At 36.1% G+C, this 26,847-nt stretch overlaps 3 protein-coding genes across 12 annotated transcripts in view; 1 reads left to right on the top strand and 2 right to left on the bottom strand.

Moving 5' to 3' along the window:
• LOC124414088 (four and a half LIM domains protein 2) overlaps positions 1 to 5,168 on the bottom strand; it is a 131,564-nt gene extending 126,396 nt beyond the window's left edge. The window contains exon 1 of the mRNA XM_046895032.1: positions 5,018 to 5,168. Within this exon, the coding sequence (XP_046750988.1) occupies positions 5,018 to 5,068 (51 nt within the window). The 5' untranslated portion in view covers positions 5,069 to 5,168. The remainder of the gene's footprint in view (positions 1 to 5,017) is intronic.
• Positions 549 to 25,410, bottom strand: LOC124414055 (serine/arginine repetitive matrix protein 1). 7 transcript variants are annotated; one of them, XM_046894935.1, is made up of 16 exons: positions 25,276 to 25,409; positions 25,091 to 25,192; positions 24,906 to 24,995; positions 24,230 to 24,352; positions 21,051 to 21,221; positions 20,366 to 20,532; positions 18,896 to 19,090; positions 18,016 to 18,774; positions 17,791 to 17,931; positions 16,591 to 17,103; positions 15,577 to 15,805; positions 15,383 to 15,474; positions 15,054 to 15,295; positions 14,683 to 14,847; positions 13,779 to 14,275; positions 13,175 to 13,607 (listed from the first exon to the last, which is right to left on the bottom strand). In XM_046894935.1, exons 2-16 carry the CDS (start codon positions 25,100 to 25,102, stop codon positions 13,395 to 13,397), a joined length of 3,609 nt encoding a protein of 1,202 aa, XP_046750891.1. In that variant the 5' UTR covers positions 25,103 to 25,192; positions 25,276 to 25,409; the 3' UTR covers positions 13,175 to 13,394. The 7 variants fall into 7 exon arrangements, with proteins under 7 accessions (XP_046750942.1, XP_046750891.1, XP_046750927.1 ...); XM_046894971.1 differs by having other exon boundaries at positions 16,921 to 17,103; XM_046894980.1 differs by having other exon boundaries at positions 15,577 to 15,802; positions 16,921 to 17,103.
• Positions 10,276 to 12,782, top strand: LOC124414170 (DNA-directed RNA polymerase III subunit RPC4). Of its 4 annotated transcripts, none has more exons than XM_046895154.1 (8): positions 10,276 to 10,423; positions 10,726 to 10,966; positions 11,035 to 11,146; positions 11,233 to 11,494; positions 11,589 to 11,687; positions 12,002 to 12,123; positions 12,220 to 12,465; positions 12,555 to 12,782. In XM_046895154.1, the coding sequence occupies exons 2-8, from the start codon at positions 10,728 to 10,730 to the stop codon at positions 12,672 to 12,674; spliced, it is 1,200 nt and encodes a 399-aa protein (XP_046751110.1). In that variant the 5' UTR covers positions 10,276 to 10,423; positions 10,726 to 10,727; the 3' UTR covers positions 12,675 to 12,782. The 4 variants fall into 4 exon arrangements, with proteins under 4 accessions (XP_046751110.1, XP_046751083.1, XP_046751101.1 ...); XM_046895127.1 differs by having other exon boundaries at positions 10,276 to 10,465; XM_046895145.1 differs by having other exon boundaries at positions 10,276 to 10,485.
• Positions 25,411 to 26,847: the final 1,437 nt, after the last annotated feature.

Genomic DNA, 26,847 nt, shown 5'->3' with positions numbered 1-26,847 from the left:
TTAAGTACGTACTTCAGAGATAAATGAAATGGCATAGAAATTCTGTTCTGTACGTGTTCGCTATACTTTATTATATATACATACATACTCTAATGTCGAGCAGCCCGCGACGTTCTCTGCGAGATACATTAGTGCAAACACGCGTTTATATTATTATAGATATAATACTTGTGGTTGCATTGTCATATCTGCGCGAAAATCTTGACATTTTCAAAGTGGAAATGTCCACTCTTGAAAATGGTCCCAGAGACGATCGCACAGAGAGAAATTTCTAGGTTCTCAAGTTACAATTCTGTTCCCAACTGTCTTTATTTTTTTATTACCAAGATCAGAAAATACGATCCTGTAAACAAAATGAAAACGAGTCTTTTTCATACTTAACTAGTAAATTTAGTAAATTTTATAAAAAATAATTTTTTAAGAAATAACGATACAAGTAATCTAGTGTTGACGTGTATAATTACACGAAATGGTAACTTGTGCCACGTTGTCATGCAATTCCAACAATATTTGAACCGTTATCGTAACAATACTTATTTGACTATTACATATTAAACTTTCTATAAAGTACAAAGTGCTATTTCATCACTGAATATATGACTTGCTTACTCATATTCCGTCGAAAGATATTAAACGAGTCAATTTTCCTGACAAATGTGATCATAAGTACATATTCGTTCAACCGATGACGAAACACTATTACAGCGTTTACCAATTTTCGCAGGCTTGTAACGTACATCGACGTATTCTATTTTGAAATAAATGTGCATCGGCTGTCGTCAACTTGCACGTAAATCGACGTAACTATAAATACGAAGTAAATATACGCGGAGATATTGCTTTACACTAATGTACCTAAAAGTGTGCGTGGATATTCAACTATGGCATATCTGTAACAAAACGTGCTCCTCGTTTGTGTAACACCACATATGATCTATAAACTGCAACAGCGTCACCACTCGAAGGTCAAAAATATACCGCCAATGACGTGCCCTCAAGTCGGTCAAGTTACACTAATTAATTTTACTTGGTTTAACGCCAAACTGTATCAGCATGCTGAATGCATAAAAAAGTGGATTTAGTGGTAGAAGGGCGTCTAATAATTTTTTTTCACGGTATTCGCTACGAAAGTTGTGAAAACGCATATCTGCGTTAAAATTAATGAATACGCGAACACATACGACCTTACACCATTAGTAAACGTGATTTCTCTTCATAAGGTTCGCGATGAATGGGCGATTTCAAAATTTTTGAATGTATCTTCGAGTTTTTCAGTGTATAAATTAAAATGAATAGTAATAAAAATTAAACAGAATCACACATGCCTTGAGTGGAAAAAAAATTATAATTACTCTCTTGTACAATCACTTTTTTTTAATTGTTCTTGTATTCTTCCAAATTCAATTCATACGCGCGGTTATACAGATGAACATGTGTAACGATTAGTAACGTTGATTTCAACACAGTACCCATGTATAAAGTATCTTCCATAGGATTATCGGATAATTATAATTAATTCCGTGCCCACCACTATTTGAGTAACGTGAAACTTTACATCGTTTCATAAGTCGATTTGCACGTACGTCAACAAACTCTGTACATAGCACGCGTTCAATTGATATCGTATTTTAATATTTATCGGAATCGATGTATAGTCGTTTGTGTTAATTTTTTACGCCAATGTATCTGATATAGACCTCAGAAGAAATCTTTTTTCCGCGTCGGTCGTGAAATTTTTTTTTTTTTTTTTGCTGATTATACTTGTAGTAGCGAGTATAATGTAAACACGTACTTATGCTCAGTATTAGTCGAGCATAAATTGAATGACGTGTTTTATGTACTTTGATGTTTTCGCCGAATTCATTTAACCGTGCTTGCACAACCAACATCGAATACGTAAGGTAATAAAAATTGTTCGAAGCCGTCGCAAATCACTTTGAAACATACCGTAAACATCGAAAAGTTCAAAATTGGTTCTTTCGCGAAAATAAGACGATTATCTTCCTGATAAATTTTATAGTTTTAGACAATACCGAAAGCCCCGAAGGAAAGTAATACTGTTTAAGAATTCTGTGCTAATAATTATTAAAATTTAATCATAAGCATAACTTTCTCGCACTATAAAGCGTTCAGCAACAATTTTTCATATAAACCTGATAAAACGATATAGCGAGTCAAAGAAACATAATTACACTAAATTGGATTTGACCTCTCGTTAATTAGTCGTGGCATATTACAAATAAGGCGTGTAAAAGTTTAAATAATGTACTTAACGGAGGGAAAAAAGTTTCTAAAAAGCCGTCAAAAATCTGGTTCACGAGTAATAGATTCTCTTCTTCTATCGCGCTTGAAATCATGGTCCGAATGAATTGGTTCGAGAGGTACCTAATAATGACGAAACGAGGATATCTATACGAATCGGAGTGAACAACCCTCGTCGGTTGGACGAAGCGTGCAGGGCACGTAGGTAAAATTTAAAGGTAAATCCCTAATTGCGAGTAGCAACGAGACCAGCAGGTTTATTTCAATTCGAAGTCATACCGCGCCTCGGTAATATATATAATATATCCATATATGTAGATACGTGCGTGCGGCATGACCTCAGTTCTTAGCAAGTATAAAGCCACTAATTATACACGTTACATCCGACTTGACTGACTCGCCGACGTTTACGAGACGTCGCGTCGTCCAGCTTGCCCACCATTACCCAACGAACGTAGTAAGTGCATAAATACATTCCGAATGCTTATAGACCACCGAATATCGATGAAGAAGACGAAGACGACATGCCTGTTAGGTATAATACAGTGCGTCACTTGTTTTCATCGTTTATAACATTTCACCGGTATAATATGGAAATTAGAGAAGAACTCGCGAACAGCCCTGACTAACCGACCTGTAAATTCCAAGCGCATTTCTCATATACCTATATGTATGTATATATAATATAGTACACGTAATGAAGAATGAGAAAAGAAGATGTGAACAAAATCCTACTCGGTGTAACCAATTTTTTATCCGGCAAGAAACTCTTCGAACCTTTACGTAATACGTCGCATTCTTCTCTCATCGCCTATACTTATATATATATATATGCTCGTGTCGCAGCTCCGTCAGGAAGTAGGGGATCCGGACTGTCGATCCGACAGCTATAGTTGTTGTATATGAAAGATTTTTTTCACAACTCAAACGTAAAAATAAGCGATTTTCACCGTCTGCTGAAATTAAACAAAAGACGCTATTTCTCAATGAATTATTTCACCACTAGTGAGTAAAAACAGTTGTTTCCAGCTAGTGAAAAAATATTTCACCACTAGTGGAAAAATGGTTCGCTATTTCCCAACGCGCAATTCATTCGTTGAGAAATAGCGTCTTTTGTTAATTTTCAGCAAACGATCGAAAACGTCTAATTTTAAATTTTTATTGTAAAAAATATCGTGTGTAACTCGTGGGTAATGACGATTCTGTGTTCGTGTGATATCCAAAGTATGATAAGCAAACTTTACGCTCACTCGGAATCGTCACTTTTTTCCACTCATTGCTAACTTCACACTCTCTCAGAATCATAACTTTTTCCTATACGTTGCGCAATATGCTGTTACACGATTATACCACGCCGTTGTAATTCTGTGTACAAAATAACGAGAATGAAAATATCAAGGACGAAAAGTCGACGCGTGGAGACACGCGATCTTCTGGATTTATATTCCGACAGTAATCTTCATTAATTATCGACTCGGGTATAAAACTGGACTCAATCGGTTCTGCAGGCAGGATTTTCGCCATTGGAATATCGCCGTATAGACAGATTTCGATTCACACGTGTTATGTGTACAACCGCAGATCGATCGGAGAGACGAAGAAAGGTGAAGCTGGAATAAAAGGGGGCATCGTTTCACCGAGAAGTAAACTTTTATCATATTCAAGTTAGTAACGTTATCGCAACGATTCATGCTGAGAAACAGACGTTATTCTGCAGTTTTAGAATTGTCTGAAATTCAGTCAAAACCGTACTAAAACAAAATATGTAAAATAGACTGTATAAAAAAAATTGACCATTTTTTTTTTTTAATGGTATACTGAAAATATTGTTCAAGATGACGAAAAAGCAATACCATAAAAATTTCAGATTTTAATATTAATATTTAGAGGTGCCTCATCGCGATTTTCTACTTCCCATAAGAATAACATGGCAAAAATGGTTCTTGCTCCTTGCGATTTTTATAACTAGATAACAACGCGTCGTACAAAAAATTCATAAACACATTTTTGTAGGAAATTGAACGTTCTACAAAAAAGGTCTCTTGTCATTTTACGATAAGTCTACTCTTTCAAAAGTTATTTGAGGTCAAACATCAGCAAAGGACCTTAAATAACTTTTGAAGGAGTAGATTTATCGTAAAATGACAAGAGACCTTTTTTGTAGAACGTTCAATTTCCTACAAAAATATGTTTATGAATTTTCTGTACGACGCGTCGTTATCTAGTTATAAAAATCGCAAAGAGCAAGAACCATTTTTACCATGTTATTCTTACGGAAAGTAGAAAATCGCGATGAGGCACCTCTAAATATCAATATTAAAATCTGAAATTTTTATGGTATTGCTTTTTCGTAATCCTGAACAATATTTTCAGTATACCATAAAAAAAAAAAAAATAGTAAATTTTTTTTTATACAGTCTAATGTAAAACCATATTCCGGAATCTTAGTTCCTCAAATATCATTATAGAAGTACGAAAATAGCGATTTTTTTCCCCAAACTTCAACCTCGTGAACTTTTCACCATAGATCGGATACGCGGCCTGTTATGTTATATATGCTTGGCCCTGAGGCGCAGGAGAGAAACGGGAATATCGGTGGCTGCATTGACTGCCTCGGTGAACCGGTATGGAATTATTATTGACCTGGTCAGCTGCACCGACTCTCACAACTCGGCGAGGCATCGAGTTAACATAAGTGTAGAATCAGAATTACATTTAATTAATAAACAATCGGATCGACGGCTTCTACACTTACCCTTTCGTCGAACATTTCCGCAGGCATGCGGCTCGCCGTTACTCCGTTCATTTTGTCGTTTCCCCGTATTTTCAGCTTGGGTGGATGAATTTTCAATCCGTTTTCAACTGCACAGAACACATGTATAATAAGGTTTATCGAACAACAAATGCCGGTTGATTTAAATCGGCACAGGGATAAAAGTTATTGTATATAAAAGAATTGTTATTATCAAGAATAAATTATTATATCCAGAAATACTTCTGGCAAGGGTAACAACGCGATTTTTAACACTTCGATTTTTGCTAACGAATTTGTTCACAGTATCGTTGCTCGCACTTTTTTTTGTTATTCACATATATATCACACCACTGTTATTACGCTGTTTAATTTTAAGTGTATATATCTGTATATTCCGACTTACTCAGAGTGAATCAGTCCGTTGTGTATTCACGGAACTATAAATTTTTCCCAGAACCAGAACTGAGCACTAATTGTATACTATTATCGTTATTGTTATGTATTTTTCGTCTGGTCTGCTGATTGAAACTTGGACACTTAATGTATGCTTGCACCAAGGAGTGAAAAGTTTCATTGATCGAACTGCGCATACCTTATCGAACACGTTAGGATTTACAGTCTTCGAAGTCGCCTTGAAACGCGAGACCCGATTATCTATAATATTATACGTACAGACGCAAACACGCTCTGAATACTTTTGAGTAAAGCATATAGATGGATTAATTATAAATTGCAACGGTTAAAACGTTCGCGTAAGGCCGCTGCGCGTCAAGTTTCGGCGATGGTCGAATATTCCTGACTTATCGACTCAAGGTCGACCCGAGAGTTGTGACCGTTACCGAGTTTATGCCGTCAATCTTTGCCGTTTGTAAACGATCCTCGATTAAGAACTGTTCAGTTATGACGCTACCGCGCACCGCATCCGTACGCGATTTCAAACTCCAAGCTTAACCTGAAACCACAGCGCATGCGCGAATTTTTTTCCTCCCGTTGCAAAACACGTGGTGGTAAAGGTACTTGATACGTTACGCGATTTCGGAAGTACATACATACATACGGATAAAGAACAGCGCGAGAATTCTCAATTTATTTAGTAATTTCGTTACTTCCCTGTTAGGAAAAAATCAGCTTCGATATTCTATCCGCGGTTCTTGTATCATCTAAACTCTGTACATTGTATTATTGAACAATATCGAATACCGGGCAATCCAAAACGACAAAAACAAATGCCAACGAATGTTGAGCGCGTTGAGTCGAACAAATGACAGCTGACCCGTGACTACATTCACACGAAACCCTAAATCCAGAATTCATGCGTCTGAAGCAGCGTTCGGATTGAAGACTTATTTCGTACTGAGGTAATAGTCGGTTAATTCTCAAGATAAATTCTAGGTTTACCGGTGAATCGAAACGTAGTCGGTGAATGAAAATCTTGCGGATACGGGCCGATCGTTCGTAGATCAACGACTCCTAAAAGTTGATCCGCGAGAAATCTAAGGCGACTGTATCCTGCAAAACGGTGTTAATAAATCTGTACGTAATTAATACGGAAAAAGAAGAGGCGAGAGGTGCTTCACTGACGTTCGCAGATACGGAAACCACGTGGTTAATAAACAGAATTCAGACTGCCCGCGACGAACGCTGATGCGAAGCGGAGTTGAGGCGCACCGCGTCGCGACTGGCGCGGAGGAAAAAACGACACGATGACCTCATCACTCGCTGTGTTCTCTCGCGGCGCGGTTACTAACCGTACTGAAAACGTCGCCACCAGCGTGTCGAGCTGCTCTAATCGGACTTCGCGCGCGTACGGAGAAAATACTTTATACTTACCTACGCGTCGTCGTCTCGAAGCCATTTTTTCTGCCATACTACATCGCTTCACGACTCGTTTTGCTTTTCGATTCTAAACCTGTTGCGGGACGTTCGACACGTCGTTTTGTCAAACCGAAATCATGCTCATATGTCTTTTCGAATTTGAATACTTCAACAGACTTTGAGCTGATCAAGCAACGATAGCGCGCCATCGATTATATAGTCTAGTCGGAATGTACTTTTGAGATTGATGGCAACAGGGGGGGGGGGGGGGGGGGGGGGGGGGGGGGGTCATTGGTAGTCTAAATTCAAAATTTCGACTAGATTTTGCAGTAGCTTATTCAACTGCTAATTTAAATAATTTATGTTCCAAGTTGGAAAATATCGATCATAGACTTAAAATTATTATGACCAAAGTTGTAGAGAATTACATTTTCTACAATTTTGACTACTACTATTTCTAGATTTACTTCACAACAGTAAATTATACTTTGAATTCAAGATGGCGGCCGAGGTCACTGCGGAATCTTATGGAAATTCTTGATTAAGACTACCGACGACTTCCCCTCAACAATGAAAAAAAGAAAATTGTGTCATTGAAAAATTTCATTATACATATATAGTTGGCGACCGGGATAATAACACGACGATAAAAGTACCGCAAAGCACAGAATTAGAGACACCCTTGAGTCGCCTAACAGACTTTTTCGAATGCTGAACGTCTATATTGTTCAGATGTTTTTTGGGCCCCTGCATAATTGTACACACGGATGGAAAACAGACTCCCTGGTGGGACAGGCGACGTCGCTTGTCGCATCGTTCGTTTTATTATAGTTGGTAGATCCATGTTGCTGATCGTAGACCAAACGATCGGCCACAGATTTAGAGGACCGAATTGGTTTGCAAGACTCCGAGGGGACTCTGTAGACGCGTGATAAAATAGCGAGGGGCCAACTCATCTGGACCCTCTCTACAGTCTATACCGCAGTTCTTTGCGTCCGTTTTTTTTTTCTTTTTCATTCGTCTCGACAAATTCATGACCAGTTATACATGACGTACATATCTACCGATTATTTTTATTACGAATAGAAACGTGCGGAAGGGCGGTCGCTTCTCGTGCCTTATATTACTCCAGCGCATTCACGATCACGTTGGATTTATTGCAAGTCAACTTTCCACGGCCACTTATGATATAAATAGACATTTATTATATATATATATATATAACGCTGAGATTAACGATCATCATTTTTCTAGTCTAGAAGTCACTTATTATTTTTTTTTTGCTACACAGAAGCATTTCTTCGTAGCCTGTAGCTGATGACCACGAAATGCAGGATCATCAACTGAATTTCTGTCATGTGTCTTTCACGAAGAATAAAAACTTCATCGCGTATAAGTTTAAATTAATAAGAATGAAAATTTTCAATAGTACTTCATTCGTATTCAGAAACGATAATTAATTACTTCAATGGCAATGGTGTTGGACTCAAAATTTGATAGTTAGATCGTTACGAACTCGTGTCATTGTCATATAAGCAGCCGTCAATTTCTGATTAAAATTTTTGAAGGTAACAAAACCTGAATGTTGTAAATAACAGCAAGACTGAAATAAAATCGGTATTGCAATTTCTCGTAACACGGAAACGTATGCATTCTAGTCTTGAGAAGAAAGTCTTTACTCTTCAAGAAAATGCATTCCAAAGTTTTACGGTAAGTATATCAACACCCGGTCTAATGGTTTTTGAAACAGTTATAAAATAACTATCACGTGGACCAGAGAAGTTCGGCTCGATTTTTTCGCACTCAATGTCACAAGACTATTCCTTAGAAGTTTAATATATTCTTGTAATTTCATGCGGAACCCGTCACACCTTTGTTTTAACGATTAGGCCAGCGATATATTATAATATGTATTACCTTCCGCACGTCAGGAATGCGCATGCAAAAGCATGGCTTACATGATTATAGGTATACAAACTACTGTATACTATATTGTATACACACGTGCTGTGTATACAGACTACGAAGAATACTTTAAATTAGATAACGCTGCACGTTTCGCGTGGTGGTGCAGAGAAATTATCTTTCAAGTTTCTTAACACCGGAGACGGGATAATAATATTTCTCATTTTTATCATTCTGCGTCGTTTACAATGCATGCATAAGATAGCCTGCAGTTCGTAGGCATATACAGTCAGTATATCCACTATCCACTATCCACTATCCACTCAACTTGAATCTCGTTGTCGACCTTTACCGAGCTAATATATCATATAACAGTCAACTTGGACATAGATCCTCCAATGCAGTATATGTATATGTGTATTGTATAAAAGTATTACCAGCGAAGCAAGAAAGGTCACGTCCTGAAGGAATAATTTCGAAAACAGAATCGAGATGATTTATACTGAGTTGGCGAAACAGGATTTGAAAAATAGTGAAAAAGCATGTAATTCGTACAAAAACGCAAATAATTATACTACATCAATTTTTGATCACGCCTTCGATATTTTATTTCAGCAAATTACGCGAAGAAAGAAATATTCTACTTAATACTAGAATGAATAAATTGAAACTTCCCTTAGCAATAAAGAAATTTGTTTCAAATTACAATGCAAATTTTTTTAATCGTATAACCGCGTGAATAAAGATTACTTTTCTCAATCAGCTGGTATGTTGAACTTTTGTTTGGCGATGTAGTGTAAAACAAACATTGTGTAAAAGTGTTGACATTATATCGGCTTCTACAATCCGGTACAATTCAAAAACTGAAACCGATAGTATCTTGAGTTAGTAATGAAAGATCAAGTGCTTGCGGTTGGAGACGAAAGTTTATCAAGAACCCAAAATTAAAGAATGAATTTCAGTTAATTGTTACTTCATAAAAAATTGATTTTGACGTATGGAGTCAAGTATTTAATGTTATTTTCAGCAAGATTAAGTTTGGTACGTTTCAAAACTCTATTTGGTGTTTCGGCTCACGCTGACGGCCCCAAGTACGGAAAAACTATATTTAACAATTAAGTAAGTTTAAAGATCGTGGATTACTGGAGTGTACACGATTGCGAAAGAAGTATTGCAGCACTCTTGTATTTCAAAAACATATAAAAATCATTTACTAATAATTATTGCGCATATTCCAGAATGATAGTACCTACAGTGATAATAACCATAAATCGACCGAAGTCAATCGAACATAATTATCCACTCCCATTAAGCGCAGAACTTCGTTTACTTGGTACTGATATCATTAGGAAGTCATAAGTCTCTATTATCTCTAACGTGTCAAAGCGTAAGGACAGTTTGTAAATCTCGCGCTCATTAAACAATGACAGATCGCTCATGTTCCGATTGGAGGACGGCAGACGAATCATTCGTCCACTCGGTCGGTATACAAACAGCATATGCAGATTGGCAGGTACGTGTGACGTACACGTGCACTACAAACGCCTAGCCTAAGGCTCAACAAATAAAGTATTGTAGTGGACAGTGGTTAATTTCAACTGCCCCAAAGTGAAATATTTTCTGTTATAACACAGCAACAGTACATCACTATCGCTAGTCAACAGATCAGCATTGGATTTTGAACCGGTACGAGTCAACACACCGAAAACACGTTATTTCCAATTTTAGGTTAGATTGGATAAGGTTAAGTTACTATCGCAAAGTGTAATTTGAGTGAAAACATAATCGACTAATATTATTCTTCAGGTAATCTGGATCTGGGATCAATAGATAAATTGAAATTCTCAAGTGTTATCAGCGAAGATTTAATCATCATGCCATAACACTGTGTGACTGCATTTACTTCTTTGTTTTCTAGTTTCATCCAAACCGAATTGTCATCCAGGTTTATGACACTACAGATTCATTTTTAATTCGATTTCCTTTAGAAATGGACTCGGATAAACCAAAAGGCAGCAGTGGACTGGATCCAAAAATAAAGATCAAAGTAGAACCGGGTACATCAGGATCAATGTCAACAAATGTAAAAATTGAGACTGGTCTACCACCCACGAGACTTACTTCGTTCAGATCACCGCGAGACTGGACGCTAGGCGGGCATGTGAAACTAGAAAAACCAAAAAAACTGTATACTCCAAACTTGAACGTACAGCGAAATAAAGCTAAAGAGTAAGCAAGAATCATATTTATACTATTGTCATCATGGCAATATTGTAATAATTTGTTTTACTTTACAGTGATAACACCACTGTAAAAAATAATACAAAAGTTCCAAGAGAACGAGGTCGCGGAAGAGGACAAGGTGCAAGAGGTCGAGGCAGAGGAAAAGTTTCGGATAACATTATCCAGGTTAAAATGTCTTTGTTAATCAGAAGTGGGATTACAGTATTGTAACACTCACGGTTGATTTTTTTGTATCTATGTACTCTTTGCAGACTGATGGAGTGTTCTCCAGTGGTATAGCAGATTCTTCACGAGCCAAAAAAAGATCCAGTGGTTACAGAGACAGTAGCGATTCGAGCGGTAATCGAAGTGCCAGTACTGTTTTAGAAAAACAAAAACTAAATTTAAATCAAAAGATTGATAAAGCTGAAGAAGAAGAGAAGCTCAAGCATCTCCTTAGAGATGATTTTATCGAAAATGGAGCTGTACCAGATATGGAAAATGCCCCAGTGATGCTACCTATGGCTGATGATGGTCAGTATCAAACCTACTTTGATCAACATTCATCCAAGTTGGATAGAAAGAAACCAGTCTTGTCATTTTTTTTTTTGTTCGTTAAATATTCCAGCACAATTATACAAGAAAGAATTCAGGGAAGAACCTCAAGTAATAAAGGCTGATGGTTCAAGTGAAGATGTAAAACCAGTAATCTTAGAAAACGGAAAAGGTATGTCACAAAAATTTTCTTCTCGCAATCTCTAGGTCGATGGAATAAAAAATCATGAAACAAATGACAGGAGTAGAATACACACAGACTGCACATTGATGTGAATCATGAAATTTTAAAGTTCCTAAATTGATTAATTTTTTAATTATAACGGATCATACGATAAAATTCGGACTACTGTAAAGTGCTTAAAATTTTTTCAGTATTGAAACAAATGATGTTCCCTAAATAAAAAAAATTACGTCATGCACTATGACTGTCATTCGTTAACGTCGCTATAATAATTAATACTCAAAATTTTTGATTTCTTTCAGTATCAGAAGAACATAACACAGCAAAACCTTCTTTACTAAAGAAATTAGTAAAAGAAGAGAAAAAACTTATTACTATTCCACAAATTGTTGCAAACGAAGCAAATAATTACATTTTATTACAGGTAGATACGATTAAATTTTTTTTGTTTTTTACACTGCACAATTGTGCTTGGCACTGAGCCTTATCCTGTGGCGTGAATTTTACGTTGTACTTGCAGTTTCCCGATTGCCTACCTGGACTTAGAACAGACGATGAATTAAGTGACCCGAAAGCGAGAAGAGCAGCCGATTTAGGTTCAGCAAATCCTAGTGATACCAATCCAAAGACTGAATACTGTACATTAAAAAACTTGAAGGAAGGAATGCTAGGGAAATTACAAATACTAAAATCTGGACAGGCGAGACTTGTTTTAGGGGATAACAGATTAATTGTAGATGTGGGCTCGAACATTAGTTTCAGACAAGTAAGTTTAAATGAAGAAATTCTGTGATTTTTTCAACATCATTATGTAGGTTGATTCGTGCATTTATTAAAACTTTTCTTTACTTTCAGGATCTAATCGCTGCCAAATTAGACCTTGAAAAACTTGAAGGCGAACTTATTAACCTTGGCTCAGTCAGCAGTACCCTTATTTGCTTACCCGACTGGGAATCAATGTTAGATAATCTTTGAACTTATGAGAAAAGATAAAATGAATTCTTCTAACTTATTAATTGTACTAGATATTAATCTAGTATTCTAGCAGCTGTAAAATAAAAACAAATCTGAGGTTCAAGGACCTCTCTTTCTGTGTAAAGTATCGTGATTAAAATACTTTTTAAAAAAAATTGAGGCCACGTAAATTTCTCCCCTGTAATAATAAGTTACAAGTTTTTCTCGATTGAAACAATTTTTAATTCATGGACACGCGATTCGTACGATTTCACAATGTTACGTATGCTCTTCGATTGTCACACATCCTTTCACATATCAACTTAATTTACAAATTAATTGATTATTTCACACTGCATGGTATGAACACTTCTTGGCAATCAGAAACGTGAAAAAAGAAAAACCTTTACCTCGGATTGCAATTTCTGATTGCACGAGAGTTACGATAAAACGAGTTGTAAAATTACTAGCGTAAAATACAATCAACTAATGCAAGTTTTATTTTTAGTTTTTCATGGTGCTTATGAGTACCAAATTATTTTTAATGATAATATCAAAGAAGTTGTCTCAAAAATTGCAATCGCAGTCTGTTAAAATACAAAACCATTAATTAGCAGTATTTTTTGTTGGATCTGGTGAATAGTTACTTTGGCATAGCCAACCTAAGAAATAACAGCTTATAAGTATTTGAAATATGCCAACTTCTCTGATATTATCTTATATCGATTACATACAATCCATTTAGTCACTTTGTTCAATACTGTGTCCTTTCTTCATAGATTTCAAGGCTTTTTCGCGAAGTTTTTTTTCAAGTTCTTCCGTGTTACCCTCACTTGCGTCCGATTCTTCAGACTCTACAGCCTTCTTTTTTTTATGCTTACGATGTTTCTTGTGCTTTTTGTGTTTCTTGTGCTTCTTATCTTTCTTTTTCTTCTTTTCCTCCACTTCACTATCCTGTTTATCCAAGAGAAACAAACAAACATAAATTGAATTCAACGAAAGTTTGGCTTCCGGGATCTTCAGTTTATAACATTTACGTCATATTATACCTACACAGTTATTTTTATGCAAGATAGAATCGAAGTAATTTTTAATTTTGGCACACAAAAATTATGGAATTCTTACCTCAGATTCGCTTGTACTTGTCTTTGTTTTCTTTTTGCGTTTCTTCTTCACTTTCTCGTCATCACTGCTATCTTCTACCTTTTTCTTTTTCTTACTTTCTCGCTCGACAATTTCTTCATCGTCCGAACTAGAATCCCGCTTGGCTTTCTTTGATTTCGACCGTCCCTCGTCGTCGCTAGTTGATTCTTTTCTTGACTTCCTACTTCTCAACTTTGCATCCTCAGATGAGCTGTCTCGACGCTTTCTCGACTTTTTCGGTTCATCGTCAGAACTGGAATCTTTTTTCGATTTTCTTGACTTAGATTTCTCGTCTTCCGATTTTGATATCTTCTTCAATTTCATTTCATCTTCTTCAGACGTGGAATCTTTCCGCACCTTTCTAGTTTTTCGTAGGTCTTCCTCAATTTCTCTCTTCGACCGCTTTCTTGATTCTATGTCGCCACTGGCATCACGTTTTTTGGTATCTCTTCGATCCTTACTACGATCATCCAGCAAATCTGTTTAATGAAAATTCGCACATACCTATGTGAATTTAAATCAATGACATTGAAATTGCGTTCAACTTTATATCAATTCTGTAGATGATCATCAATTTACAATATCACATCCATTTTGAGCGACGATCAAAGTTTAAAACAAATGGTTCTCTATATTCAATTAGACAGCACCATAATAATTGCAACAGATTTGTAATACAAGTTTGTCATTATGTATTGGAAGATTCAACTTTCTAAACATATTTAACATATTATCCTCAATATGAGTCGAAGTTTTTATCACCAAGTATGACTCAAGAAGTGTTTACATAAATAATATACTAGATAGCCTGCACAAGAATGAAGCCTGGGATCAAGATTGACTTATACTCGAAACAATCCGCTAATAAAGAATCATGTTTACTTACCAGCCCTCCCAGCATCTCTGCTCTTTTTAGATTTACTATCCACGTGCTTTTTGTCATCTTCAGATTCCGAACTAGATTCGACTTTACTTCTATCCGTTTTGTCATCGTCTGTTGATTCCTTTCGAGATTTCCTTGATTTCTCGATCCGTTTTTCTTTCTTCTTATCTAAAATTGTAAATCAGTATTGATCTGAGGATACCTAAATAATCAACTAATTCAGATATTTTCAACAAAATGTAATTAAGGTTCATTGTACGTATCTTAACAGTTTATCAAAGATAAGTGAAATGAAATCACATCTTCAAGCATCTCAACTTTGAGTAACTGACTGATTCTATACAGATAAATATTTTCATTGTTGTGAACCTTACTTTCATCATCGCTGTTTTCAGAATCTGAAGACCCATCCCTCCTGTCTCTTTTTATTCTCTTGTTTATTTCATCGACTGATTTCTTCTTCAAGGACGGTTGTTCAACTAATTTGTGAGTTAGTTTTTTATCATCTGCCGTAACCTTGAGCAACTTCAATGGCCTCTCTTCTTTCTTCAGCTGAAAAACATCACTGGACGAAAGAGCAGGTTCTGTAGACTTAGGTGATTCGTCTTTATTATCTCTGGAACCAATATATGATGGTTTTGTTAGATCTAAATCAGACCTCATCAGTTTATAAATAATCACACACAACTTCTATTCATTTTACCTAGAAGGAGTTTGTTTAATTCTGGCTGCAGCTGCTATGATGTCTTCAGTTTTTTTAAACGGTGATGGGGTTCGAGATAAGCTCTTCGAGAACTAGATCAGGATAAGCATACTTATTAGATAATGTTCATGATCGTGATAAATTTATGCATGAAATGATCGCTAAATAATGAAGAATAAATAGATACAAATTACCCTGTGTCTCGTAACAGGAAGTATTGTAGTTGGCGGTTTTTTGGGTGAAACAATGGTTTCCAATTTCTTTGGAACAACAGGTTCAATTTTTCGAACTTCTTTCTCCGGACGAATAATTGGAACTTCTTCTTTTGAAATCTTCTCTTTTTCTTTCTTCTTGTTGACATCTTCCAAAATTTCTCGCTCTTTCACTTCCTGCGTTGGTTGTTTTATTTCCGGTAACCTTCTGCTAATTACAAATTTATTACAATTAATATTTTTCTAATCAATACTCGTACCAAAATTTGGACAAAGATTTATACATAAATACACCATAGAATTTCCTTTGTATAGAATGGAATTACCTTAAAGTTTAACCATTAATCCATAAAACGACACTATTTATATTCAGTTTATATATTAGACATACATAAAATTTCTCTGCAATATAGGTAATCATCTTATACAGAGATCTTATGAAATCTATCCTTCCGAGCTGCCAGAGGCGACTTAATACTTTACATCAACTGTTGTTAGTTGACCCGCGCTACAGTGTGATGGGCCCACTTCACAAGATTGTCTCAGTATACGCTGAGTCTACATTAGGTTCAAATTTCTTAAATTTGCTTTGAGATACTTTTTGTATCGATTTTCAACGTACTTCAGAAGAAATCAAAGTTATTTTGATTTTCTGGCCTAACAATAATCATAAGGATAAAGGCAGAAAACACATATTTTTCGTTGAAACTCAACAAGAATAAGTATCCACAGAACACAATGTGAAAAATGGAACTAAATCAGAGAGACTTGAAGATAGGGAAAAAAAATACAAAACTAATTCTATTTCTATTTCGAAATCTCTATTTCTTCAAACTTCTTTTTCTTTCCGTTTCTGATTTGCAGATTTACCGCTACGTACATTAACTTTTGTATAGCATTTACACATGCAAGCAATCCTAATACAAATTATGGTGTGAATAATTTGACAAAAAAACTAATCCATGCTTCAACAATCGCAGTAAATACGTTACTCACCTGGCTGATTGTTCCTCGTCACTAGAGGAACTACTCTCTGTGCTTTGCGAGCTACTTGATTTAGATCGTCCGTTCCTCAACATCTTCTGAGGTCTTCTCTCATCCAGTTTCTTGGCAGGTTCATCTACCACAGGTTTCTTTTCCTTTGGTTTTTCCCTCACCTCCTTATCTGGAGATCGCTTGTAGGGCTTAGAACGCTCCAATGATGATTTGGGCTCCTTTGACCTTGCTCTGGATCTATCGGGCGATGTCTTACGGTCTTTGTTTTCCTTTGGTTCTCGGGACCTGTCGCGTCTGCTAGATCTGTCGCGGGAAGAAGATCTATCGTACCTGTTCGATCGATCCCGACGTTCCGGTGACCGCCTGCTGTCTCGCCGATCAACGGACCTGTGCCGATCGTGTCGTTCAGACGATCTTCTTCGGCGATCAGGTGATGCTCTCCATCTGCGTCGATCCCCTGGGCTAGGTGAACGTCGACGATCATATCTCCCTGGACTACGACGTGGTGGGCTTCTGATTGTAATAAAAACTATTTAAGCAACTTTGTTTACGAAACTAGAGAGCAATACCTTCTAAGTTCAATTTTTGTATAATCTTTTGAAATCTGCAGCAAGCACCATATTAAATTATAAAACTATCTACGAATCGTCACGTGGATAAAATCTAGTCCTGATTACTGACAGAGAAGAATGTTGTTCAGGTTATCCAAATTTACATGCAAACAAACGCAGTACTAAATTCTGAATCTCAGACTTTTGTACAAAACTTTCCAGATATTCTGATATTGCCAAATTTCCAGATTCCTTATAACACTGAAACTGTATATGTACAATTTCGGAAATCCAACAGTACGTGATTCAATGTCTTTATTGTGATTACTCACAAGGAACCGTAGATAGGTGAACCTCTCCAATTTTGATCTAGTTCATATATGTTGTAGTGCATTGAAAACTAAGAGACACATATATTTTTCTATGTGCTTTGGGGGTCATTTTCACCCCTCTAAACCATTTCTTGGCGGATAAAAGAAATACGCGTGTCTCTTAGTTTTCGATGCGCTATTAATATACCTATATGAACTAAATCAAAATCGGAGGAGTTGATCTACCTGGGGTTCCTAGTCAGTCGTACGAGAATTTTGAATGATCCCTCTCCTGTACATGTGCACGCAGGATCAGGAATCTAAATTAAATATGTTACCTTCGTCGGCTTGGAGCTCTCCGCACGGATGGTGGTCTCATGCTTCTCCCTCCGCTGTATCGATCGACCCTATCTCTTTCCCTATCCCTGTCGCGATCGCGATCCCTCCTCCTGTCTCGCTCTTTTTCGAAAGACGATCGTCTGAAAGAGTAATGATACGATTATATATGATTGACGAAGATATTCTATGCTCATTGTAAGTTTAGGATATTTTCAGTGAGATACCTTCTGTTTCTATCTCGAGATCTATCCCTGTCTTTAGATCTATCATTTCTGGGAGAAGGGCTCCTTCTTTTAGGTGCGGATTTTCTTTCACGACTAGAATCAGAATCACTACCACTTTCATCTTTATTGGTCTTTCTGTAAGATCGTTTAGCTTGCACACCATCTTTTTTCTTACGGATTTCAAAATCGTTTTTGTCTTTTGCTCCTTTCTCTATTTCTGATCCGGAACTACTGCTCGAACTCACATCACGTTTCCTGTTGGAGTCAATATTTTCTTTTCGTTTTTCAGGAGTCTTGGACCGTGATTTCGATGATGCCGAATCGCTTGAATCTGATCGTGATTTTCTAGACTTGCTACGGTCAATGCTCTTTGATCTTGATTTCTTGGAACGAATTGGTGATTTCGAACGTGATTTTCTCGATTTTGAAATAGGAGACTTTGATTTTGATCTTCTTGACTTTGATCGATCTTGAGATCGTGATCTTGACCTTCTGGTTTTTGACTTGGACCGAGATCTTCTTGTTCGTGACTTAGAACGTGATCGTCGTGATTTTGATACAGGCGAACGTGACCTCTTGGATTTTGAAATTGGCGATTTTGACCTGGATTTTCTCGATTTACCAGCAGGTGACTTTGATGGTGATTTTTTGGAAAGTTTTTCTGCAATTTCTACAGATGGCGAACGATTCATCTTTTTCTTCCCATCAGCGATGCTCATTAGCTTTGCTTGCAGCCGTGATATAGCAACTGCTGCCTCTCTGAAGGAATAAAGTTATTATATTTAAATATTTTCAAAATCATTGGTAGACAATTCAACTATATTCGAATGTAAGAAACAATGCATTTTTGAATTATACACTACAAGGTCTGAAAACTTACGGTTTAGTTTTCACAGGTAGTAGAGGTATTACATTGTCAAGTTGAGGTGAATCTTCTCTTTCAATTTTGACCTCAGTCATTTCTTTACCGTTGTCTTTTGATGAGGATTTTGCCGGTGATCTTGAACTTGATCTTCTTTTACGGCCTGAACGATCTCTATCTCTATGGCGATCACGTGATCTGCTCCGTTTGTTCCTACGATAGAGTCTTACTTAAATTTCTGACGCAATTTGAATAATTGTCAATACTTTTAATACTTGTCAAATAATAAAAAACGTCAGACATAAGACACTCCGCATATTATATGGGAAAAATTGTCATAAAAGTCATTATGATTGACTTTGAAGCTTGTTAAAGTGGTATTTTAAAAAGGGGAAATTTTCGGAAAGGATATGGTAATCACTGAACTTTGAAAATGTGGGCGAACACATGCAACTAAAAAGGAACACCAGTTTAATAACCCCTTCCGAATTCATTGCATCTCATGTATGTTGTAGAATATTGAAAACTAACACACATATTTCTTTTTAATGGTGGAAAACCGAGTTAAAGGGATGAAAACGATCCCCAAAGATGGAAACCCGACGGACTGATTCTTTGATGCACTTGATTTATTTCAATGAAATCAACACTGAAATGTTTCTATTGATGAACGAAACATTTTAGCATTGGTTTCATACAAATACAGCAAGCGCATCTATCCGAAGGTGAGAAACAATCCCACTGGATACCCATCTTTCGGAGTCGTTTTCTGCCCTTTAAATATCTTTTCCGACAATAAAAAACAATACGTTTCTCTTAGCTCTCAATGTTCTACAATATAAATAAGTTGCAACAAAATCGGAGGAGGACAGCAAACTGATGTTCCTTGTAGATAAAGCTGTTCAGTATTAGTTTGTATCGACTTGTAATATGAGTAATTGATCTAGTATGAAAAACACAGCATGTAATTGTATTTCATAGAAATTCAAAATGTAGAAAGCCGAAGTATAGAAAAGTCAAAACAAATGGTAAAGTATAGAAAATCAGAATACAGAACCATCACAATGCTGACGTATTCTTCTTCGTTGTGACAATTTTATATTGCAGCTCTCTATACTCTAACTTTTCTAATTTAACTTTGGTTTTTCCCCTTTCTATGTATTTTGAGAATTATAAATTTTAGCGATATTTTGAAGAAATCTTTATTTAAAAAAATTCTTTTTTCAGCGGTTGAATGTAGAGACGGCAATTTCAACACGAATCTCTGGTTGCTATAGGGAATTCACGTATTTTCAAGGGCGCTTTGAAATGCCCGTATAATTCCCGGGTTTCCAGGAATTCCCAGTTGCTGAACACCATGAGGAAAGATAACAGCGAATGACATAATTCTGCCGATAATAGATAATCAAACAGTGACCACTGAGAATAATACCAAAAAAATTCAATGTCGAGGTAAAAATGAAAGGCGTAACAAGTTAAATGACTAACCTGTCCCGGTCACGATCTCGGCTACGATCCCTTCGTCTTTCCTTAGACGATCCTCGATCTTTTTCTTCTTTCTTCAACTTTGCTGATTCTGCATCATCTTTTTCCTTCTCGCGTTCCTTTTCCTTTTCTTTCTCTGCCAGCGACGCTTGCAGCTTCTCTTGTTCTTCCTGTTAATGATATTTCATACTTCAAGAACAAAGAAAACCTCTGCAGTTCTCATAATTACAGACAGGAATAAATTACTGGGTTGGTGGTGAATACGAAAGCTTGCGATTCAAACTTATTTTCGACACGCATTTACACGGATTTACGCACACTGAATAAAGATTACAGCAAGCAACAATAAAGTTGTGAAACTCTGCCGATATTAACTGAACCATGCAATTCCTGAACAGTTACAACTAGAACATCCGTAAAAAACTACAATGCTTGTCAGACATTTCTTTTAGTATTCAACAAACAGCAATTCAATTGATAAACAATAGATCGCGTTTATAGAGTCAAGGCTGTCTTAGATGCAGCACCGTCTTACTATAGTGTGGATTGTTCAAAAATGATATGGAATTCATTTCTAAATTCAGTATACACACCTATACTGGACGAAGTAAAATATTCTTCAGGTCATTTTGCTTGATAATTTGATATTACGATAATTTAGAGAGAAATACATAGAAAGTATAGTTACCAGACGTTTCTTGATTTGATCTTTCTTCTGTTGTAGAAAAGCTTCTGGAATGCCAGTAACGCTTTCTTGTGCAGAGACCAACAGGTCCCAAAGTTCGCCCATGAATGAACGGGCATTTCTGCCAGTCAGGAAACCTGTCAGATTGATCTGCATTTTTCGAGGGTCAGGAAACTGTAAAGTACATAGTTTTTGGTGTGAATTATAGGCAATATTGCATTACATTTTCAATCAGATTGAAAAAAAAAAAAATACCCTGTATAAAAATTGAGCGAACTGCAATTTTAGGGCAGTATCAGTACTGTTAAAACTACAATTGTAATCCATTACCTGAACCTAAATTAGAAAAAAAATGGTCCTAAATCAGAATAGCATGAAAAATATTGTTTCTAAAATTTTGTTGTAAAAAATTCCTCAGTAAACATAGATGCTTTTCCCCCTCGAAAAAGCACAATTGCTTGTTAGAACCCTAAAACGTCAATCTTACCACAACTGTAGCTGACAACTATCCGCATCTCAGATCATTTCACATCGATGATGCCTAAATAAAAAACTAATATAAAAACAGAAACATCATTACAAACAGCTGATTACGAGAATGTGATTTTGAAATGTTACGGTGTTACAAGCTAGAATGTAAAAATATTGATTAGACATGTGGATACAATGATTATTAGCTGAAAAACGAAGAATTGATAGAAAAGTATAAGTATATATCATGAAGAAACCAACCTGTCATAATGACAAGGATTGTCACAACATGTGCGAATATGATGCTTGTCTACCAATCCCACTCTCCAAGCTTTGATCACTTCACTTCCACCTTGAAAGGGTGGACAGTTGAGAGCGAACAGCAATAGTTCAGAAAGTCCCTTCCCCCCCCGTTGATTAAAGAAGAGTCGCAGGTGTGTCTTCAATGTTGGGTCGCCCTCAGTGGTCGACAGTGAGCCTTGAACAAGGCCTGCAGATGCTGTTTGTCATCTTTGGAATGAAGACAAACTGCCAGTGATGACCAAGGTCCATGGTTTAAGGCCACCAAGGCCTTTTTGCAGCGTCGACAGCTGGTCAGTTGAACTGCCTCGGAAGAGGCGACTCGGTATCCACGAAGTGGAGGTGCATGCATCAGGATGACGCAAGGCCTTGGTCGAGGCCTTCCAGGATGATGACGAACTCGTTCGCACAGACAAGATGTTGCAGTAGAAAAGCATGGCCGGTCTCTGGGTGATGATGACGAGGAATGGTGACTCAGCTAAGGCAGAGGTTGCTAGATGATGACGAGTCGGTAACTGCGGCAGCTGTCCTTAGCTGCTGATGCGGCGAGGTATGACGTAGAAGACGGATCACGCTATGGTTGACGGCTGATAGAAAGGCGGCCAATCGGATGCAGAGAGGAACACATCCGAATGCCATTGGGACAAAAGGGTTGAGCCCCAGCAACGGTTTCTACTTATAATAATGGGGAATTCAAAGAGACGTGATAAAACTTGTCATATATAGTGCAATTCAACAATTTTCACCTACGCACTTCACTTTTTTTTGTTTTTGTGTCAGTCTGCCTTGTTTAGTCAAATCTATCGCTTAAGTCATTACATTATACACAAGAAATGATATTTCTAGATTCAATCATTAAGACTTTTATACGACGATATTACGATAAATAAATTTCACATCCTCCGGAAAGATAGTAATACATTCTGCTTCATTTTTTCGTCACTGACCGAGGGATACATTGACTGACCAATAAATAGGATGTTTATGACTGTTTCACACCAAATTACCATCCCAAGATTCATTCATTGTAACAGTAGCAAATTTAAGAGTTTAAAGCTATTAAAGGTGTGAAACTACATCTTATTGTCAATGCTATGACAATTCTAGGTTTCTCCGACATGAATGACAATTTTGATTAGGACAATTCTAAAGTTATACAAAATGTGGATGCATCAAAAAAGTACGAAACAAGTCTAACCAAATTTGCTAAAATCATACAAGTCAAACCTTTGGAAACTTTAATCATAAAGTATTTGCCAAAATGTTTTCTGTGATCCAAGATAAAATTCTTGAACTGCGAAAATTCGTATCTAATCAGGTGCCACATAAATTCTGAATTTATTCCAAAGATATGTGGGACTTTTACCCAAAGTATGGATTTATGCTTCAACAGTTCAAATGTTTTAGTTGATTTGAACAAAAACAAACAAGCAATCAATTCATTAAATTGATTTTTACCAATGATCATGTGAACACTATTATTTTTTATTGCACAGTAATTCTCTTGGTTAGGGGCCATATTAGACAGACAATATTGAAAAAAAGATCAATAGGTTGCAATTTTAGAATGACTTCAAAAAAGTTGAGTTGTCCAAGTATGAGAATGTTTTGGCTTACAACGATTTACTGAATTTCAAAAAATCCCCACATTGCCAAATAACGTACTTGTTAAAAAAAAAAAAGTCTACTATTACATTTATGTTCCAAATATCAACCTCATAAAAATATTTCAAAAAATCTTATAATGTAGAATGATTTTTTCAATTTTTTTTCACATCTATACTCAATTTAAGAAAAAAAAACCAATGTGTTTCTATAACATTTACCAAAAGCACTATTCTTTAAGTCGTAAATATATGTTTCTGCAATATAAGTATGTTTTAAAAATTAAAAGACCGGGGTTTGAGAACAGAAACAAAAATACTCATATTTACAGTGTCAAAATATATCATGGGAAGAAAGTTCCTTGGGCGGAAACATTCTAGATGTGAAATCGCTATTGGCAAGTGTTTCTTGCAATTTTTGTTAAATTCCATGATTTTGTATAACAGAATTATTGTGACAACTGGATACCATAATTCAGTTTTCACTCGACAGAATTACTGAGCCAAATTTCGTCGTTGAAGTTATTGAAAACTTAATGAAAAACACCTTACAATTATCGGTTTGACGTTTTTGTATATGTCAAGATGAAGTGCACATGATTCATTGTTACAAGTGGCTGAGTGTGATCGCATATCTTTTCGTCCGAACTATATCTACGATAATGTGCATCAAAGTAAATGTTCTATGCTGAGGGGAAAAAGCCGAGTATACAACCTGCTTATTCAATTATTTAGACCATTCTATCCATTTAAATGAAACGGAAAATAAATGATTTAAAACAAGAAGGATATTCTAAATTTTCTTACCTTTTCCTCCAGCTGATTATAGACGAACTCAACCACTACATCATCTTCCATGCCAAGAATTTGATTTATTTTTGTAGTAATCCAGGGCTTGATAACATCCAATTTTACTTTGCTCATGTCTACCTGCAATTTTTGATTATATTTTTTTTAATACTCGTACCATGTCATTTATTTTTGGTTTAAACAAAATGACATAATGACCTGATCACGGTTAATAAAGTACATCGTTGAAGTTAGTAACATAACTAATAGATGTCCTATTTTACTAGAGACAAGAAAATCACAAAGTTTTGAACGTTCATGAACTACGTAACAAGTGACGTTGCACGTGATTTGTTAAAATTAATTTAGGATATAGTACCGATATGCGATGGTATTGAAGGATGAAATATGGAATTCATACTTCATATGTATATTGTGGATTTGAATCACAGTCGAATACGATAATTCATAAAAACTCAAGGGACGGTTCAACTGACGCTAAACTTGTTCTGACATCAGTTAAAAATTCAGGACATGAGCGCAGCATTAAAATATCAACAAAAAGTACTTGAATTATCAAAATTTACTAGAAATGGCAAGTCACTCACTACATGCTTCTAATGGAACCCCATTATGAAATACTACTACATTTTAGGTTGGATCTAAAAAGTTCAATGACTAAGTAGAACCCTACCTTTTGGGTTAGAGAATCGCCAAATTTCATCTGCTTCAGTAATTTCTTCTCCTTATCGCTGAACCGCGTATCCTGCGATGCCGTGGTCCCCTGTAAATACATTTGCAAAAACAGTTAGTTAGTGAAGATAACACACAGTGTAAAAATCTGATAATATCGTATGAAAAATGCGCGCAAAATCTTACCGTGTACATCATCTCTGCCGCTTGCTACAATCACTACCAAGCCTGAAATTGAACGAGGGCGATAGCCCTGCTGCGCGTTGTGTACGCACGGGAACAGAAAATCTGGAGTTTAAAGCTGCAGAATAAACGGTATAATGACGTTAAGTCGATAGAAAATATAATTTTAAATGCTGAGTGAAACTTACCCAGTTGATGATATTTTTAGCGACAAATATGTACGATTATTTCGTTTCAACACACCTTCGCAAACGACAGTTAACTTTGCGGTACTAGTCAATCCAACAACACGGCTAATGGCTGCCGCGATGCTGCTTACATTGCTGCTGCGCAGTGTTGCCAGATGCTCCATGGAATCGCGCTTATTGGTGGGCCGACGACAGCGCGAACTGCCGGCTATTCTCTGAGTTATTTTTCCTGGTCGTGGTTTGGATATTTGAATCCAAGCGCGGGAATCAGATCAAATGGTAAAATCTCAGAATCAGATCAAATGGAGTCAGAAAAAATTGAAAATTTTCAGATTTGGTGGAGTATAGTTTGTTGTCGCCTTTACCAGCCAGCTTTGACATTGACAAGATGTGTCGTTCACACATTTTTAGAACTTTTCAAATCGTTTAATTCATCAATTAAGATTCAACCGTGTCATGACAAACATTTTGACAAACATACGTCTTCACATGTGAAAAAGACTGAGACCGATCTTTGTCTATGTAATGGCATTAATTTTCGTAAAAACAAAACCAGACAACATTGTTGCAAGATAATATTCATTTTCATCAGAATATTTGTCATCGGTTTATCACGTTCTTCATTAATGTCATGCAATCTTAGCAAAATATTAATTATTAGGGTGTTGCTTGGACGTGGAAAAAACGAACACACATGCAATTGAATAGTTTTGAAACCTTTTTATTACAGATGAAAGTATTTTGTACAAAACGAAAATAAGCGTCGGTCAATTCTGGTAAATATTGCGTGGTTTAGACTCATTGCCGATTATTAAAAATGTACCAGAACTTCCAGTAAATGCAATTTAACTAGTTTAAATTATTTTTGTATGAAAGTTTTGTATGAAAGTATCAAGTTTGTATAAAATGACTAAAAACATGTTTCACCGGAAAATATTACCGCTCATCACTTTTTTGGGATTGTCTACTTTAAAACGTACTCCCTACTATAATCACCATTTTGGTTAAGGAGGATGCTGTTTTTCAGTAAATACTAAAATTAAAAACAAGGAAAATGAATGTCGATCTTATAAATCTTGGGTAAACTTGAGCTACATAAAATTGGGTAGTTCATTTTTGTTAACTTACAAAATGAACGGGCAAACAGAAAGTAAATTATTCACACTGAAAAAAGTTTGAATTTAAAAAATACTTATATTTCCAGAAAGCCAGATTTAGAAAAAATATACCTCCCACTCAAGAATATTACAAGGCAATCGAGATTTGGCACTAAACAAACCTTCCCATCAAAACTAGGAATGCTTGCCTCAAGAAGGTTTTATCAAATATGGACATAATACTTTACAGTCGAATGAGCCTACCACCCACTACCATGGTATATTGTCAGTTTCCTGCTAACTTACATTTACAATGATGTTCAATATTAAGTTTGTTTTTGGCTATTTATCTATACAGATAAAAAAGTCCTCGAATGCGAATCAGAGTATAATTTTAAGTATCAGTTGCAATTCAAGTTACTTTGAAATTGTCAAATTATAAAATTCATAATAAATAAAAATAAATAAGTCAATT

The sequence above is a fragment of the Diprion similis genome, chromosome 2 (assembly GCF_021155765.1).
Source record: "Diprion similis isolate iyDipSimi1 chromosome 2, iyDipSimi1.1, whole genome shotgun sequence".
NCBI lineage: Eukaryota > Metazoa > Arthropoda > Insecta > Hymenoptera > Diprionidae > Diprion > Diprion similis.
Note: the sequence above shows the minus strand (reverse complement) of the source record. Positions and strands in the feature narration are given on the sequence as shown.